Source organism: Taudactylus pleione, unplaced genomic scaffold (assembly GCF_031769625.1).
Source record: "Taudactylus pleione unplaced genomic scaffold, aTauple2 ptg000005l, whole genome shotgun sequence".
Classification (NCBI taxonomy): domain Eukaryota; kingdom Metazoa; phylum Chordata; class Amphibia; order Anura; family Myobatrachidae; genus Taudactylus; species Taudactylus pleione.
Window position 1 is genome coordinate 16,317,900 of NW_028284408.1, and position 19,089 is coordinate 16,336,988.

Here is a 19,089-nt window from a genome sequence, read left to right on the forward strand (position 1 = left end):
CCCTTCTCCACCTCTCTAAAGGTGGGGTCCGGGTACCTGGCGCCCTGTCCTTTATAGGAGGCAGGAAGGAGTGCACAGCGCTTATACTAAAAGCACTGACAGCTCCTTACCGCCACAGCACATTCTCAACAAGGAAGAAGAGAAGTGCTGACTGCAGAGAGACTTCTATGGGGGACCGCGCATCCCCCGGCTCCCAGAGTTGTACAAACTTAGTGTGCTGGGCAGCTTATGCAGAGCGCTACACGCGGCTCCCCTGATCTCCCTCCTTCCGCTATTACAGGAGACGCTGGGCTGCTTATGAAGCGCTCTACAGCGCGGCACCCGGATCTCCCTCCACCCGCTACTCAGCACGGCTCACTGCTGTCCCTCCTCCCGCTGATTAGCGCGGCACCAGGTCCCGCTGTTAGAAGGGCGCGGGGCAGCTTATGCAGAGCTCTGCTCAGCGCGGCTCTCTCAATCCCTCTCCTCGCTGTTACAGTGGCGCGGGGCAGCAGGTTAAGTGCGCTACACTCTAACTCTCCCCGCTGTACACGCGGTGTGAGGCGCGTGGGGGGGAGGGTAATAGCCACAAAAGCCATCTTGTGTAGCCCTTCAGGGCATAAAGAAGGGGAGCGGAGCTTAAAGGCAGCGCGGGTCTCTCTCTATGCGGTAAGCGGCTGTATAAAAGCAGGGCTGCCGTTCTTTATTACACAGCAGCTCATACTGCATCTCTATACAGGAGATTGCAGTGTAAGACACAGAAGGATGGATTCCTCTGCTGCCATTCCTGTGCTGCACAAGTACATCTCCTGATTACATCCCTGGTAGAGAGGCTGTAAGTAACTGGGGTGTAAGTGCAGGGGAATCTGATCTGTGGGAGGGGGGTTTCTCATCCTCTGTGTCCCACAGCCTTCTTGTTTATCTTGTCTGTGTTTTTTCTGTTTTATGCTATGTTTCTCTGGGTGACTGTGTGTACCAGGTCCAGCAGAACCAAGGCCTCTCAAAAGCTGTGTCTGTTCCAAGTGTAACAACAAACAGACTAAGCCACATGCCACTGGGTCCACGTTATGTGATGCTTGTATAACAACGGGTTCACAGATGGCGATTACTAGCTCTTCTGCTCCGCCATGGGCAGGAGACACCCTGGTTCAGAGTAAAACTGTGCCTGCACCCTCCACTTCCTACCAAAAAAAAAACAGAAGAGTCGGTCGAACAATTCCTCGCTACAGAGGATACCGTAGAGGGTGATTTGGAGGAAGTTTTACAAGAAACCCCTCAGGAGTTAGAGTCCGCCTCCCCCGGGGTGGAATCTCTAATCTTGGCAGTCAGAAAGGTCCTTAATTAGCCTGAGGAGATAGTTACTGCATCCCAGGAGTAGGAACTATTTCACGAACAACCTAAGAGTTCAGCAGGTTTTTTTTATGTTTTGTTTTTGTTTTCCGTTCAACTTCAACAACAGTTATCAGTGGCCTGGAAACAGCCGGATAAGCGGTTCCAAATTCAACGCAGGTTTCCCCCTAGCTACCGTTTTCCATCATCCATGATGTAGCGTTCCCGCTAGGCTATTTTAGCGGGGCGCGGCGCCCTGCCCTACTTTTGTAGGGCAAAAAGCACCCTGCCCTCCAGGAGGAGGGAAAAAAGCGCCCTGCCCTCACAGCCTGCGGGTGCCGTTCTCACCCGCCGGACGCAGTGTCCCGCGGGTGGAGAAACATGCAGTGTCCCGGTCACCGCATGCGCCCGGCATCTATTCTCCCTTTCTGCAGCGCTTGGGGGCTGCCTGGCATGTCCGTAAGCGCCGGGCACGCCCCCAAGTATGACGAAAACGGGAATCGTCTTATAGACACGCCCCTTTTCATGACCATGCCCCCTTTTCGGGCGCGGGCGCCTTCGGCGCGCGCATAAGGTTCCCCTCTCTAGCTCCGGCGCCCTGCCTGCCGCCGGGGCTAGAGTGAACACTAATGATGGAGAACTAGGAAACGCCTCCTCCTGTAGATGCGTCTGATTTCAGTCTCTCTAAGAAAACAGCAGTTCCGGTGCCGGGAGCTACTGTTTTAAAGGACCCTTCGGATCGTAAGTTTGAGACAACACTATGATCTATATATACCACAGCAGGAGCTCAGCTGTGACCTACCCTTGTTACTGCCTGGGTTAACAAGGCTGTGGTTTGCTGGGTTGACCAGTTGATTACAATCGGGAACTTCCAGAGCAGAATTAAGTCTACTAGCAGAACACATCTGTGAGTCTGCAGTTTACTTAGGAGAAGTTTCTAAGGATATCAGTCAGATTAGTACCTGCATCTGCTATTTCTGAACGCAGAGCTCTGTGGTTGCGCGCTTGGCAGGCAGACGCAGAGTCCAAGCGTGCAGTTGAGGGTTTACCATTCACGGGTGATATGCTTTTTGGCCCGGAATTGGACAAGTGGATATCCTAGGCCAGGGGGGGTAAGTCCTCTTTCCTCCCGTCTACTGCTCCGGCTTCCAGAAGACCTTATACTGGACCTTTGTTTCATTCCTTTCGAGCACCTCATTCCTTTGTGGTAGAGCCAGAGGTGCTTCCACGCAGCCGAGAGGCTGCAGAGATAGAGGTCGTCCACACACGGTTGCACGTAGACCAGAGCCTAAACCAGCTGAGAAACGGGTGGCTTGACGGTCTTCCGTCCCACCTGGGGTTTCCTGCGGTGGGAGGACTCTTGCAAGAATTTCAAGTTCTACAGGAGTCTATCAGGTCTCTAGTAGTTTCATCTGTGCTAGTTCCGGTTCCGGAGCATCAGCGAGGTATGGGGTTTTACTCAAACCTGTTTGTAGTGCCCAAACCGAATGGTGCGGTCAGACCCATCTTAAACCTCAGGTCCTTAAAATCTGTCTCTGAAGATGTATCATTTCAAAATGGAACATCTGCAGTACGTCATTGCGAGCTTGGAACCAGGGGGGTTCTTATTATCCCTTGATATCAGGGAGGCTTATCTCCATGTTCCCATTGGGAACCACACCAAGCTTTTCTGCGTTTTGCCATATTGAAAGATCATTTCCAGTTTCGGGCATTGCCGTTCGGGTTATCCTCTGCTCCCCGCATATTCACCAAAATCATGTCAGTCATGATCGCTCTCCTTCGGTCATCAGGAGTGAACATAATCCCTTATTTGGACGATCTGTTGCTCAAGACTCCATCGGTATCTCTTCTATCAGATCATGCCTTACTGACCTATTACACTCTAACCCAACACGGTTGGATAATCAACTTCAAGAAGTCAAATCTCAATCCGTCCCAGAAGCTTCTGTTTCTGGGCATGATAGTGGATATGGAATCACAGAGGATTTTTCTTCCAACAGCCAAGGCCAGGGATATCCGGTTGTTAGTTCAGCTAGTCCTCAGTCCAAAGAAGGTGTTCATGCTTCTTTGTCTGCGTCTCTTAGGAAAGAGGGTAGCTGCTTTCGAGGCACTACAGTTCGGCCGATTTCACTCCAAGGTTTTTCAGCTGGACCTGTTGGCACAGGGGCAGGGTCTCTTCTGCTTCTACATCAACAGATCCGTCTGAGCCCGATTACCAGAATGGCCCTTCTCTGGTGGACGTAATCCACAAATCTTTTAGCGGGCCGGAGATTCGGAATGTGGGACTGGATCATTGTAACAACGGATGCCAGCCTCCGAGGATGGGGAGCAGTAGTCCTCGATTACCAATTTTAGAGGGTCTCCTCTAGAACAGAGATGGCCCATACACGCACGCAGTGGGGGTTTCCGAGTACCTAGAAACCCCCCCCTGCCCACCGATCTACTGCCGCGTAGCTTAATAAGGCACCCGGCAGCACTGGGAGTAGAAATTAGAATTAATTTGGCCACTAGTGCCGGTCACGCGAGCCAATCATGGCTCGCGGATCGGCAGCCAATCAAGAGCCGCCACGTTCCCGCTCCTAATTGGCTGTCGGTCCGCGCATACCGGCACAGTATTCTAAAGTACCACCGGAGATCCTGAAGGGAATGGTGCACTCTCCAGCAAACACAGCTGCGGCGAAGCAAGTGCTGAGGAGCGGGGCTACGTGAAGGGGCTGTGTGCAGAGATGCCAGTGAAGGGGATGTTTGTTTGCAGATCAGATTGTAAAGGGCTACGCCGGCAGGTACTGTGTATGCAGATGATGTCCAGCTGTGTGTGTATGCAGATCAGATGTAAGGTGCTGTCTATGCAAATCAGATGGTGTGGGGCTGTGTGTACCGTGTATGCAGATGGTGTGGGGCTGTGTGTACTGTGTATGCAGATGGTGAGGGGCTGTGTGTGTACATATAATGAGAGTCTGTGTTTACAGATGATGAGGGACTGTGTGTATAGATAAGGGGAACGAAGGGCTGTGGCGAGTGCTGAGGGGAGGGGTGGCGTGAGGTGAGTGGTGTGAGGAGAAGTGAGTGCTGTGGGAAGGAGGTGTGAGGAGAAGTGAGTGCTGTGGGAAGGAGGTGTGAGGAGAGGTGAGTGCTGTGGGGAGGGGAGGTGTGAGGAGAGGTGAGTGCTGTGGGAAGGGGAGGTGTGAGGAGAAGTGAGTGCTGTGGGAAGGGGAGGTGTGAGGAGAAGTGAGTGCTGTGGGGAGGGGAGGTGTGAGGAGAAGTGAGTGCTGTGGGGAGGGGAGGTGTGAGAAGTGAGTGTTGTGTGAGGGGAGGTGTGTGTTGCAGTAAGTAAAGGTGTGCTGCTGCAAGAGGAGCAGAGAGGGAGGAAAGAGGACTTCCATAAGAAAAGAAGTAGGAAGAGCTGGCCACAGAAGAGAAGGTGCTGCTGGCAAGAAGCTGAGGATCAAGAAGCTGGGGACCGGAGAGTGCTGCAGTGGTGGAAAGGAAAAGACCTAAACGAATCTCCCCACTGCAGCCTCTCCCAGCACCATGGTAAGCGGCTTTGCCCACTTTCACTTATTTAATCCTCCCTAAACCACCGGGGTTGTTGGACACTAGGCCTGTGGGCCCAGTCAGTCCTCAGGCCTTTGGTGCTTGTTAAGCAGGCAAAAAGCCTGTGCTCTAGGTAAGTGACCCTAGGCATTAGGCCAAGGTCACTGTCCTTATTTTGAAGTGGGGGTATGGAAATATCAGGGTGGTTCAATGTTTGGGCCTGCCTAAGCAAAGCCCCATTGATATATTTATACCCCCACTTCAAAATTTTCACTTCGACCACTGTATATTATATATTCAACGGACGGGGTCCAAATCCTAAAATCTAAGCATAGCTCGGTCTCATACAATCAGATACAGGCAGCACTCCTCGGGTACTTAATAATCCAAGTTTCCATTTCTGTGCCACGTTTCAAATGTATTTATTACATATTTTGTCAAGGCATCTGAAAGGTTGCACAGTAATGGATTAACGAGCTTGGATTATTGAGGAGGAGGAGGAGGAGGAGTGCGAGTGCTGCCTGTATGTGTTTTTGGCCATTGGTTTTGTAACCAAGTATTGGAAACCCCCCTTTCAAAATCCTGCGTTTGCCACTTGTGGCCCATAATTGCATTGGAACTCAGAGCGCTTTACAATGCTCTGATAGAGGCAACCGAGTTTCTAAAGGCTCATTCGGTAAGAGTTCAGTCCGACAACGCGACGGCCGTCGCTTACATCAACCACCAAGGAGAAACTCTGAGTCGCATGGCTATGCGAGAAGTAACTCTGATCCTCCGGTGGGCCGAGAACCATTCAGTAATCCTGTCGGCGGTATTCATCCCGGGTGTGGACAACTGGGAAGCAGGTTACCTAAGTTGACAGGATATCCATTCCGGGGAATGGAAGCTTCATCCAGACGTGTTCAACGTGCTGACACGTCGATGGGGATGTCCTCAGGTGGACCTCATGGTGTCACGACTGAATTGTCAGCTACCAGCATACGTGTCAAGAACTCGAGATCCGCAGGCGGAAGCAGTAGACGCTCTGACAAGTCAGTGGATCTACGACTTTGTTTACCTTTTTTCCTCCGATTCCGCTTCTTTCTTGTCTTTAAAAAAAGATAAGACAAGCGACAGCCTCTGTAATTCTCGTGGCTCCGAACTGGCCTTGGAGAAGTTGGTTCTCGGACCTTCGATCCCTATTGTCAGACGATCCGTGGTCCCTTCCTCTGCGCCCGGATCTTCTACAGCAGGGCCCTTTCGTACACCCCAACCTAGCGCAACTGCATTTACCGGGGTGGCCCTTTCGCCAGTTTCGGCTGCGCATTATCATCGCATCTGGCATGCTCATATCTCACCCGGTTTCTGCTTTTCCTTCAGACAGGTCTGGATTCTGGCCTTCGTCTTTTTTCAAGGGAAATTGAAAATTGGCCCTCATTCCTGAGGTGCAGACGTTTCTTCAAGGGGTCTTGCGCGTGCAGCCCACTTTTGTACCTCCAATAGCTTCCTGGGATCTAAACTTAGTGCTTCTGTTTCTTTAGTCGCCCATGTTTGAACCTTTTGGAGGAGGTTGATCTTAAGTACCTGTCTTGGAAGACTGTTCTCTTCCTGGCTCTCGCTTCAGCTCGTAGAGTTTCAGAAGTGGGTGCTCTGTCTTATAAGCCGGACGGCAGCCGCTTTCCTTGCCAGGGTTGTGTCGGCTTTTCATATCAATCAGCCTATTGTGGTACCGTTGTTGGTGGAGGACTCTGGTGTTTCTTCTACCTTGGATGTGGTTAGGGCTCTCCGCATCTATGTTGCCAGGACAGCGTCCATCCATAAGTCTGAGTCGTTTTTTGTCCTCTATGATGCTGTTCGGAGGGGTTGGCCATCGTCTAACCAGACTTTGGCACATTGAATTCGGCTGACTATTCATCAGGCTTATGTTAGTGTCGACTGTCTGCCTCCTTCGTCCATTAGGCTCATTCCACACGTTCTGTGGGTGCGTCATGGGCGGCCGGTAGAGGAGCCTCCACGTCACAATTGTGCCGTGCGGCCACTTGGTCTTCAGTTCACAGGTTTGTCAAGTTTTATAACTTTGATACGTTTGCTACTTCGGCATCCCGTTTTGGCCGCCTAGTTCTGCAGGTGCCTCAGAGCGCTCCCGCCCGTGGGGAAAACTTTGGGACGTCCCCAGCGTAAGCACCTCCAGTGTCCCCTAGTGGATGAAAGAGAAAATGGGATTTTGGTACCTACCGGTAAATCCTTAACTCTGATTCCACAGGGGACACTGGACGCCCACCTCAGCGCTCTTAGCCTGCGTGTTCGGCTTGTTCTGCATGTTGTATGATATATTGTGTGTTCTTCTCTCCTTTTCTTACTCCGCTTGTTCTCCATCTCCTCTCGGTCTTCATTTTCTAAACTGAGGGCTGATGGGCATAGAGGGGGAGGAGCTTCACACTTCTAAATTTTTAAGTGCCAGCTCCAGCTATCCACGCCTCTATACCCTAGAGTAAGCACCTCCAGTGTCCCCTGTGGAATCAGGGAAAAGGATTTACCGGTAGGTACCAAAATCCCATTTTTTTTATACTGATGAAAATCAATCTTGTATCCATTTCTATTGCGGTCTAAAATGTATAGATCTTTTAGAGAAGGCGTCCATGCAGATGTGACCTGCTACATCTTTGCCGATCGCGCTACAAGCATGCAAATGCATCGTGCCATTCGATTGTCCGCAGCAGCATATGCTAATTTGCGCATTGCGATTCCGCCATGCATTCCTATGGTGGTGCTGGGGCAAACGCAGTGCGCGGATTCGCTCGTGGGCAAACGCCTTGCACCATGCGTGGAGCGATTTGCTGCAGAGATGTAGCAGGACACCTCTGTATGTCTGCCCACTAGTTGTGTTAGAGGGGACGTATTCAGACAATAGTCATTGTGTAGTCTTTTGATTTTGCCTTTCACTCTCAAACCTGAAGGCTCGAAAAGGCTGTCTCAAAGTAGGAGAAAATTACTGCCCATTGTATAGTATTTCCTGGCTAATTGTTCAATGAGTCTGAGTTGCTGGCATATTGAAGGAGGCACAAAAAACCTGGATCTTTGCTCATGGTAAACAGGTAATTCCACCTCTGCGCTCTATGCCTGCCTGTTCGGTTTTGTTCTAAATGTTGTATGATTCAGTTATTGTGTGTTCTTCTTCTCTCCTTTTCACTCCGCTTGTTCTCCACCTCCTCTCGGTCTTCATTTTCTAAACTGAGGGCTGATGGGCATAGAGGGGGAGGAGCTTCACACTTCTAAATTTTGAAGTGCCAGCTCCAGCTATCCACGCCTCTATACCCTAGCGTAAGCACCTCCAGTGTCCCCTAGTGGATGAAAGAGAGAGGAAATATCTTTGTACAATCCATGACTTCATCAGACTCCTGTTTGAAATGCTTCTTTTAATGTTTGATGATAAATAAGGACAGCTGTGACCATTTTCTATCTGAAAACTGCCTCAAGCAGGAAAAGCATTCTCAGATTGTGATGGCAAGAAATGGCACAATACGATTGTCATGCTGTCTATGCCTGGATTACTTGCTGTGGCTTTCCGAACATACAGAAGTACAGAGGAAAATTACTAAATCAAGGAAATGACCTGTGTCTTTACCTAACTGAATTTGCAGAATAGAAAAGTGCAAAACTTATTCTCCACCCATCCCAATGAAGTTCCTGGGGGTATATTTACTAAAGTGAGTGTTTTGTTTTGTTTTTTGTTTTGTTTTTTATAAGTGGAGATGTTGCCCATAGCAACCAATCACCTTCTAGCTATTATCTTCTAGAAGGTGCTAGTCAAATGTTAAGTAAAATCTGATTGGTTGCTGTGGGCAACATTTCCACTTCTAAAAACTCTCACTTTAGTAAATATAACCCTTGACATCCATTATTTGCTTAAATTTGTAAATGTTGTCTTTCCTGTGGTCTAGCAGATACTATTTTGTACGGTAGCAAAAGGATACCCTCTTAACATTGGAAGTATCTGATTAAATACTTCAACATATGGATCAGACCAGGGGTGTATCTAGTGATCCAAGCGCCCCTGGCAATGTAATGGACTGGTGCCCCCCCTATGCAGTGCCCCCAATAGTAATCCCCCAGTAGTAATCCCCCCTATGCTGCATTGCCCCCAGTATTAGCCCACCTTATACAGTGCCGCCAGTATTAGCCCCCCTTACACAGTGCCCCCAGTAGTAGCCTCCCCTATACAGTGCCCCCAGTAGTAGTCACCCCAGTAATAGACCTCAGTAGTAGTCCCCCCCTATACAGTGCCCCCAGTAGTGGCCACCCCCTAAATTGCCCCCAGTATTGGCCACCCCTATACAGTGCCCCCAGTAGTGGCCACCCACTATATTGGCCCCAGTAGTGGCCACCCCTATACAGTGCTCCCAGTAGTGTCCACCCTCATAAATTGTCCCCAGTAGTGGCCACTCCTATACAGTGCCCCCCAGTAGCGGCCACCCCCTATTTCAGTGCCCCCCCCTGTAGTGCCAGGCTTACACACACAAACACATACAAAGAACAAAAAAAATTCTACTTACCTGATCCCCGCTCCTGAGGCGACCTCCGCTGTCTGCTGTGAGTCCCGGCCGCTCTTCTCCTGCATGGGAGAGATGTCATGATGTATGACGTCTCTCCCATCACATGTTGTGGGGGGAGCCGGCACACGGAGCTCATTAGTGAGCTCCAGCCGGCTCACTCCGTGGACGACGCAGCAGCTAATGAGAGTCTGTATGACTCTCATTAGCTGGCTGCTATTACAAACACACAGCTGCCACTGTAGGGTAGACCGATATCACTGTGGTCTGCCCTACACTATTGGGGCCGGGGGACTTGTCCACCCCTTGGGGCACTGCCGGACGGCGCCCCCCCTTTGGTCGGCGCCCCTGGCGAGTGCCATCCTGGCCAATGGGTAGATACGCCCCTGGATCAGACGTTGGCTTAGTTGGCATATGTGATTTATTGGGACAGCCTTGGCATGACCTGATAGTGGTTTTAGAGCTCCCAAAGCATACATTTATTTTTCTTACTAGAGTGGCCTTCCAGTCATGTTAAATGGACTTAAATTTTCTTTTCCCACTGAGTGCCAGTCTCTCCCTTCTATATTCCAAGATATGTGTTTGTGTGGGTACATTGCAGCTTATCAGCTTATGTCAGAAATGCAGCAGAAGTAATGTGTTTGTGTGTGTAATATATTACACTATATATATATATATATATATATATATATATATATTTATATATTCTATAGTGTATTTTACAGGTTAAGTCTCCCATATCCAAATATTCCGAAATGCGGGCTGTGTGTATAAGTTGTATTTTACACATAAATGCATTCTGTGTTTAGATTTAGGTCCCATTCACAAGATATATCATTATGGTATGCAAATATCCAAAATACGGAATATTCCAATATCCAAAATACCTCTGGTCCCAAGCATTTTGGATATGGGAGATTCAGCTATGTATGTATATATGTATTGTCCCACCAGAAGCATCCATTTTACATAGTATTTAACTCCCAAAGAATAAGTTCAAAATAGCTAAGAGAGATTTCAAATTCTACAGTAAATGAAAATATTTCTGCAGTCTGTCCGTGGGGTGACTTACTTCCCTCTAGCTGGATATATTCTGGATGCTGTGTGTTAGAGCATCTTCTGACAATTCACAGCAGATGTTTCAGGGCTTTGTGCCAGGCACATAATGTATAAAGATAATTGCATTAGTAGCGCCAGGATGTAAAGGGTCCCTTTGGTATACACAATCTGCCACTGAGAAGGAGGGCTCACAAGTGTATTACAGGATGCAGTTATACCTAAAGGCTATGCCTTTTAATTGGATATTTCTCTTCAGGCATCACACAAACTGACAGCTAATGAAGATCCTGTGAGTGCCAGCTGCTTGAACTAGGCGAGATGCACGAAAATGGGCACAAAGCAACCGTTTTATTACAGCTTTAGTACTAAAACCAACATGTTCTTTCTCTTTGTAAAGGCTAGCTAACTTAGGTCCTTTTCATTGGTATAATAATTGTAGTGTATGTGTCACAAACAAACATTGGGCCTGATGCAGAGTTGAAAGTAAATTTCATCGAAACTGTGTGCATGGAAGAACAGTGTACATTAGCCCTTATACACCTCTCCCGGTGCACCCACCCCTAACCGTGTGCTTGGTTTGTTACTAGTCCTCATCATCATCTGTGCACACATGCCCTATACAAGACAAAAATTACACCTGTAAACAGGAGCATTTTATTTTTACCACTTAACTGCCAAATATTTTTTCCAAAAATGTTATACACACACTCCAAAATATTGCAATAATTTGTCAAGCTGACCAACCACGTCACTGTCTTCCCATATGTTCAGTCCCTACACTGACTAATGCTGGCCATAGACGCTACAATTATTGGGGCGATCCGTCCGATATCCGTGGATCACCCCGATAATTGTAGCATGTGTGCGGGCGGCCGAGGGTTAAATATTGCTCGGTCGGGCATACCGGATTGTTCAGCATGCTCGTCCGATGTGATATTTGAGTTAAAATGTCGGCCGCATCGGGCAGTGTATGCCCAGCCGAGGCTGACAGACATTTCCTGTGTTCCTTCCCATGGAAGTGTCTTCTCCACTGGGGGCAGAGCGCAGATGTCGGGGCTAATACCTGTGAGACATCTCACAGTGTATGCTGCAGGCTGCCAGATGAAATGTCTGACAGACTTTTTGTCTGGACATGTATGCCCAGCTTAAGATATGATATTTGATCTGCCACATTTGGCTCAAGCTTGCACACATTTTAAACATGAATATGGGTCCTGGCTTATGCTGGGCATACACGACCAGATAAAATGTCTGTCAGACCGACAGACATTTTATCTGGTAGCCTGCCAGCTGCAGATGTCGCCGGCATACACTGTGAGATTTCTCTCACAATGTATCAGCCCGACATCCGCGCTCCGCCCCCGGGGGAGGAGACATTTCCCTGTTCCTTCCGTAGGAAGGAACACAGGAAATGTCTGTCTGTTGGCCGCGGCTGGGCATACACTGCCCGATGCGGCCTACAGTTTACTGGTAAATATCGCATCGTACGGGCATGCTGGACAATCCGGCAATATCTAACCCTTGGTCGCCCCCCCACACGCTACAATTATCAGGGCGATCCGCCGGACGCCCCGATAATTGTAGCGTGTATGGCCAGCATTAAAGAGACCTATAATATTAATGTGTGTACCTTTTTTTTTTTTTTTACTGTATAAAACATAATTTTACTTGCATGATTTACTGCTGACTGGGAAGGATAGAGAGCAGGTGGGAGGCGGAACTTCCCTGAGCCCCCTTATCACAGGCTGTATGAAGACTGTATTCCTGCAGCCACAGGTGGGTGATCCTTTTAGGATTGCCCCGTTCTGTAGCTCAGCCGGCAAGGGGAGGTTGGAGGGAGGTTGCTGAGAGCACTGTTGCATCCCATATACTCCTAGCTGAAAGTATAAATACAAAGTATACCAGTCTGCATCGCCCCTACTTGTTTGCACAGTTCAGTAGTCGTGTGAACCCCGCACCAGCCCCATTGTGTTTTCCAATGCCATACACATGCACCTGACTGAGTGAGACTGGAAAAGTGGGATGTACCTTGATGGGTGTGCTTGTAGATGCATGATCCTGGTTCCTGAATGTGTCTAAACCTAACTGGGATTGCCCTCTACAGTTGCAGGCCCAGTATTGCCTCCTGGGTACCAGAACAATCACAGCTCTGAGTCATCAGAGGACAGTGATCAGGAGACCCCACTCAGCCATTCGCACCATAAGGAGAGCAGTGACACCACCCAAAGGTCAGTTCAGATTTCTTATACCTCTAGTAACTTATTTTTTTTATTTTTTTTTATCTGTAATTTAATGTTTAGGTTTTATTATATAAGGTACCTACCAAATTAACCCAAAGCCATTTCCTCTACCAATAAAGCAAACAACTTTTTGCATTTTCCATTATTCCTTTATTTTGTTGCTTTCTTAATTAGAACACTAGCCCTAATCATAGTGTGCTTGTCATGCAGAGCTTCCCTCAATTTACTTAAAACTCAGAAGATTGAATATACAGTAGTTGTGATCTCACACATACGCTATGAAATATACAGTATAAAGAGAATTCATTCTGACTGCTTGGAAAGAGGACAGAAAGCTGATTTAATTGTTGGAAAGATACTAGGTCAAGATATGAGGCAGGAAGATCTCCTCCTACATTACATATAACTGACAGGGAATACAGCTTTGGAAGACACTGCATCTTAAGTACTTGAGCCATGTGAGCAATGCATATACATACGTACACTAGTTTAGCCCTGAAATCCGTTGTCTTCAGGGGGAGTGAGCAGTGTCTGCTCATGTAGTCTATGATCTTATGTAAGGAGTTGACAACTTTTTTTTTTCTCTCAATCATTTATTTATATAGTACAAGCATATACTGTAGCACTTTACACTTGGAAGCAAGTAACAAAAAAAAAAAAAACAGGAATGAGCTATTAACAGACTGAGAGGGGTATTCAATATGAAACGTTAACTTCACTGTCGAAGTTAACGTTTCATATCGGAGTTTTTTTCTGCGTTAAAAGTTTGGTGCGCGCTCCCGCTTATCCCCGTATTCAATATAAAATTAATGAAAACGGGAAACTCCGAAGTTGGATTTGCGTAAAGTTACGAATTTTTCCTTAAAATAATTGTAAGACCTCCCCTAAAGTTGTAAAAACATGGGGGAACACTATGGGTACCCCCGTTTTAGCCTTTAATTGAAAGTTGCAGATTTAAATAGCCGCAGCAGGTTTTTTTTTCCCGACATTGAATAAGTGATGCAGAAGAGCACTTAGGTTATTTTTTTAATTTTTTTAAGTGGTCCCATCAAATTTGGGGTATTTGAAAATGGGTACTAGCATATTTTGATGTCCCTAAAGTAAGTTTTTAAAAATTCTGCATTTGTGCACCTGCCGCTATAATTCTATTCTAGAAAACATCTGCCGCATACATGCAGAATAGCCCTGAACCTATTTCCCTATTGTTAAACAATTTTTTCCCATTTTTTTTTTTTACCCCAATTTTTAAAATAATGTTTTGGGGTGTCCCTATTTTTTTTTTTTACTTTTTTTGACAGTTCTTTTTTAAATGTCATTCCCAGGGGTGCAGGCTATTTTTTTAAAGCCTGCACCCCTAAACCCCAATTCTGCACTTTTTTTCGACACCTATTCAGTGGTGAAAAGTTATCACCATTTTTTATCAAAGACTTGTCAAAACTGCGATAAGTCTTTGAAATTGAATAGGGTGTAAAAGTAAAACCTGCGATAATGACGTCATACCTCCGATATTAACGCAAAAACGATGTTATCGCACCCATATTGAATACCCCTGAAAGAGGCAAGCACGCTTTTCTTTCAAGCTTACAATCTATTGGACAATACTAGTTTGAGTTATAAGGTGTGTCACATATAGAGTGGGTGTGTAACATTATATATATATATATAATACTATACACATACATCCTGCTTGCTAGGGTAAAAAGTAGTTTGCATGCTGTATGATCCAGGCACAGAGAAAGTCAGAGGATTTTGTGTATAGACGACAACACACATGTTTTGTATGAACTGTATAGTGTAAGGGTGGGCAATAAGCGCCCCCCCAGATGTTGTAAAACTACACATTCCAGCATGGCCTGCCACAGTTTTGCTGTTTGCCCATGATAAAAATGTTGCAATGCTTGCTGGGATTTGTAGTTCAACAGCTGGAGGGCCACTTATTGCCCACCCCTGGTATAGAGGGTTGATAATTGGATAGACTAGGGTGGGTAGTACAAGAATTAGATAGGCTTGCCTGAAGAGATAAAGGTTCGGAGGCTGGAGGAGAGTATTGTAGTGTGAGGGAAGGTGGGCCTCCCAGTTGGTGCAGTACAAAAAGAAAATCTTTTACAAACCCATTACCTGCTCCTATTACTGTTTAGGAGATACAGATTGAGTTAGAAATATTTGGAGACAAATGACAATAGATAGGTATATTATGGCTTTGTACTGTATATTAGTAGAAGTAGCAGTACAAGAACGTTCTGTGAGAAAAATCAGTCTAGTTAGGGGTGAAAGTTTGACTAGCAAGGGGATAATTACAGTACTCCAAGTGGGAATTAAAGTTTGTGAGGTATGTGTGTATGCTGGCAATATTTCTTAGGTGTGCGATTTGGATACAGATTGAATTGGGCGAACAAGGAACATTTCTGAGACAAGAATAACACCTAGGCTGCGGACATCTAAGGGTGCATACACACCTGTACGGTGTCGGCCCAATTTGGCCGATATAGACAAAATCGGAACGACAAATCGGGCATATCATGCAGTGTGTATGCCCAATTTGCGGATACACGCGGTCGCATGCGATATCGTGCGATTGGCTGTGCTGCACAGTCAATCATACGATTTCGCATGTGAGTCTGTGCAAGTTAATGAAGGACGGAACAGTGATTGTTCCGTCTTTCATTAAATCTTTCAAGTGTGTACCGGCAATCATGCGATGTCCAGGGTGAAGGCAAATCGCCCTGACCATCGGCACGATTGCCTGTCGTTTAGGTGTGTACCCTGCCTACACACGGTCAGATTTGTCAGATTAAAGATTTGACGAACGATTTGAACTATGAATGATTTTTGACTGCAGTAAAATGAATGGAATCGTCCAAATCTGACTGCAAACGCATCAGATGTCAGATATCGTTATCTGACCATCGGGAACGCTCATTGTTCAGACATGTCAGATTTTCCTTCAGATATGAACGATTGAACGATTTTTTAAATCGTTATCGTTCAGATCTGAAGAGAAATCTGACCGTGTGTATGCACCATAAGATGTAATGGCAGAAAGACATTCCATAACGCAGGCCGACTCAGATGGTAAGAGATGGATCCGTACATTTGGTTATCATGTAAACAGATATGATACTGAAATCCACTGTTCTACTGTAGATGCAGAAGAACAGAACAGAGAACCTTTTCCAAATGTTAAAGGATGTGGATAGGTGGTGGATCTAGAGAAACCAATATTGGAAGAGCAATTTGATAAGTAAGATGAGAATGAGGACATGACAGTGGCCACAATATACTGTTTTTATCAGAACATAGTGGTCAACCAAATGTAGCAGAGCGGGCAGGAGAATTAGAAGTGACAATGGCCTTTACCATGGTAAGATGGACTGATGGGGTAGTGATGTGGTGTGTCTTTATAGGGTAGTGCTGTGGTGTGTCTTTATAGGGTAGTGCTGTGGTGTGTCTTTATAGGGTAGTGCTGTGGTGTGTCTTTATAGGGTAGTGTTGTGGTGTGTCTTTATAGGGTAGTGTTGTGGTGTGTCTTTATAGGGTAGTGCTGTGGTGTGTCTTTATAGGGTAGTGCTGTGGTGTGTCTTTATAGGGTAGTGCTGTGTTGTGTCTTTATAGGGTAGTGCTGTGTTGTGTCTTTATAGGGTAGTGTTGTGGAGTGTCTTTATAGGGTAGTGTTGTGGAGTGTCTTTATAGGGTAGTGCTGTGGTGTGTCTTTATAGGGTAGTGCTGTGGTGTGTCTTTATAGGGTAGTGCTGTGGTGTGTCTTTATAGGGTAGTGCTGTGGTGTGTCTTTATAGGGTAGTGCTGTGGTGTGTCTTTATAGGGTAGTGCTGTGGTGTGTCTTTATAGGGTAGTGCTGTGGTGTGTCTTTATAGGGTAGTGCTGTGGTGTGTCTTTATAGGGTAGTGCTGTGGTGTGTCTTTATAGGGTAGTGCTGTGGTGTGTCTTTATAGGGTAGTGCTGTGGTGTGTCTTTATAGGGTAGTGCTGTGGTGTGTCTTTATAGGGTAGTGCTGTGGTGTGTCTTTATAGGGTAGTGCTGTGGTGTGTCTTTATAGGGTAGTGCTGTGGTGTGTCTTTATAGGGTAGTGCTGTGGTGTGTCTTTATAGGGTAGTGCTGTGGTGTGTCTTTATAGGGTAGTGCTGTGGTGTGTCTTTATAGGGTAGTGCTGTGGTGTGTCTTTATAGGGTAGTGCTGTGGTGTGTCTTTATAGGGTAGTGCTGTGGTGTGTCTTTATAGGGTAGTGCTGTGGTGTGTCTTTATAGGGTAGTGCTGTGGTGTGTCTTTATAGGGTAGTGCTGTGGTGTGTCTTTATAGGGTAGTGCTGTGGTGTGTCTTTATAGGGTAGTGCTGTGGTGTGTCTTAATTGAGAAAAAGCACAGCTGCCATAAGGGTCTACATGTGTCATAACTGGTAGCTTACTGAAGCTGAACAAAGCACTGTTGCAGTCTCGGATGTTTAATGGCAGCAACAAGGTAGGGGAGAGCCAGCTTGGATGGATACTTCAATACCCATTCTTCAAACATGTATGGTGCATACACACTGGGCGATTATACTGAGCGATTGCACGATTCCGAATAAGTTCATTGTAGGCACTACAGGGGATCGGGAACGACTGTACGATTACGATGTCGTAATCGTACTGTCTTTCCTAAATCGCCCAGTGTGTATGCACCTTAATATGGACACGTTTTGCCTTCCCTGCCCTGAGAACGGTAATCCATCTTTGTCTGTGTCTGCATTTAGAACCAAGTAACAATTTGTTAGTCACTATACTGTCTGTTTTAAAATATTTTTTTATTTATCTATGTGGCAAATGCCTAACCAGCCCATTAATGCCTGAAAGGAAATGGTACACAGCACTAGTGAGTTGTCTTTTGTCTTGTGCAAGCACTGAATTGTGACTTTCGCCCGTTGATTGAGGTTACACTACTATCTCTGCAGAAAACTGGACACTGCTGAAGGCGATGATGATGATGATTTTTTTGGGCCTGCTCTTCCACCAGGTTTTAAAAAGCAATCAGACTCCCCTGGAAGGTATGTTTCAAACTCTTAAATTATATTGAAAAAGTTTTATAGGGGGGCCGTGGGGATTTCCCAGTGTAAAAACAACCAAACACCTGTCCTTCACACTTGCTGTATCTTCATGTTACTAGAAGTTATAGGGCTGCTAATGTTTCAAAATGAAAATGAATATAGACATCCCGTAGTGCAGCCAGCACTGGTCATAAGGATCAGTGATCCATTTAAGGTATGCATCCTTTGCATACACAATCCATAAGTACAACATGTTCTATACTGTAGCTTTGTCTTATTGTGAGCAATCTCTAATGCCAAGCTTTCAGCCGTACACACTGAACGATATAGCATGCTATATCGTTCATAGCTGTATGCTGTCATCCCATGGGCCGTGCAGCGCAGTTGATGTGACACCTAAATGGCTGGCGGGACCGCGCGGTAGTGTGTACACACCAGATTATGTGTACAATGCAGCGCTCCTATCCGCGGGAGCAGACGAACTATCGGGCCAAATGTAATAGGGTGAGAGTTTAGCAGTAAACTCTCACACTATTACATTGGTCGAGTTGTATTTTCAAAATGGGAAAAAATCTGGATGAGAGTTTTTAAATGGTGAAAGTTTTTGAGTCTGAAAACATACGAGTTTGCATGTTCTCGGACTCTTTACATTGGCCGAGTTTAAAAAGTGTGAGAGTTTGCGCTCACATTTTCTAAACTCTTACCCTATTACATTTGGCCTATTGTCTGATGTGTACACACCCTTACTCTCATCCCAACCTAAACAGCACCAGCGTTGGAGTCCCTCCCAACCAATACCCCAACCTTAGCAGTACCCTGAGTTACACTCCCCTGACTATGTGCTGCTCCCATCCTCCCACAGCAGAGCTGAGAGGAAGCTGATCCCGTGTTGTGAAGGGGAGGAGCTAAGGCAGTAGGGGTTGTGTATGTGACCTTCCCCGTTTACCTGCATGCAAAAGAGTTGTGAGTTGCATCTTGACGCTGATCCAACCCGGTGTCTCCAGGGGAGCTCCCTGCTTAAGCTGGTTCTAGGGCTCCTAAAACGGAACCTGGGGCAATGGAGGAGGTCAAGGCATCCCCTTCAGTGCTAGCGCCCATTGTCTCCGGCAGTTCTGCCACTGCTGTGTAGTGCACTGTATATTTCTAGTATGCCTTATACCACGGGTTCTCAAACTTTTTTTGCTCTGGGACCCTGTCTAACAATAAAAATGATTACAGGAGCCCAGCATGTTACTGCAGAATGACTGCCACACGTGTGGTCAGCAGACCACTCATGCACAGTAACACTATGGAGACACAAAACTGAGGTATCCGATAATGCGATCATTTAATTTTTTACACATTGCAGGGATGAGCTATTTTCAAAGCCCCTGTCCCTGCAAGGT

General features: G+C 46.6%; 1 protein-coding gene across 1 annotated transcript in view; it reads left to right on the forward strand.

The window, feature by feature from the left end:
• GPALPP1 (GPALPP motifs containing 1) overlaps positions 1–19,089 on the forward strand; it is a 69,954-nt gene that overhangs the window by 22,795 nt on the left and 28,070 nt on the right. Inside the window, exons 2-3 of the mRNA XM_088442655.1 lie at positions 12,535–12,658; positions 17,612–17,704. Of these exons, the coding sequence (XP_088298781.1) occupies positions 12,535–12,658; positions 17,612–17,704 (217 nt within the window). The remainder of the gene's footprint in view (positions 1–12,534; positions 12,659–17,611; positions 17,705–19,089) is intronic.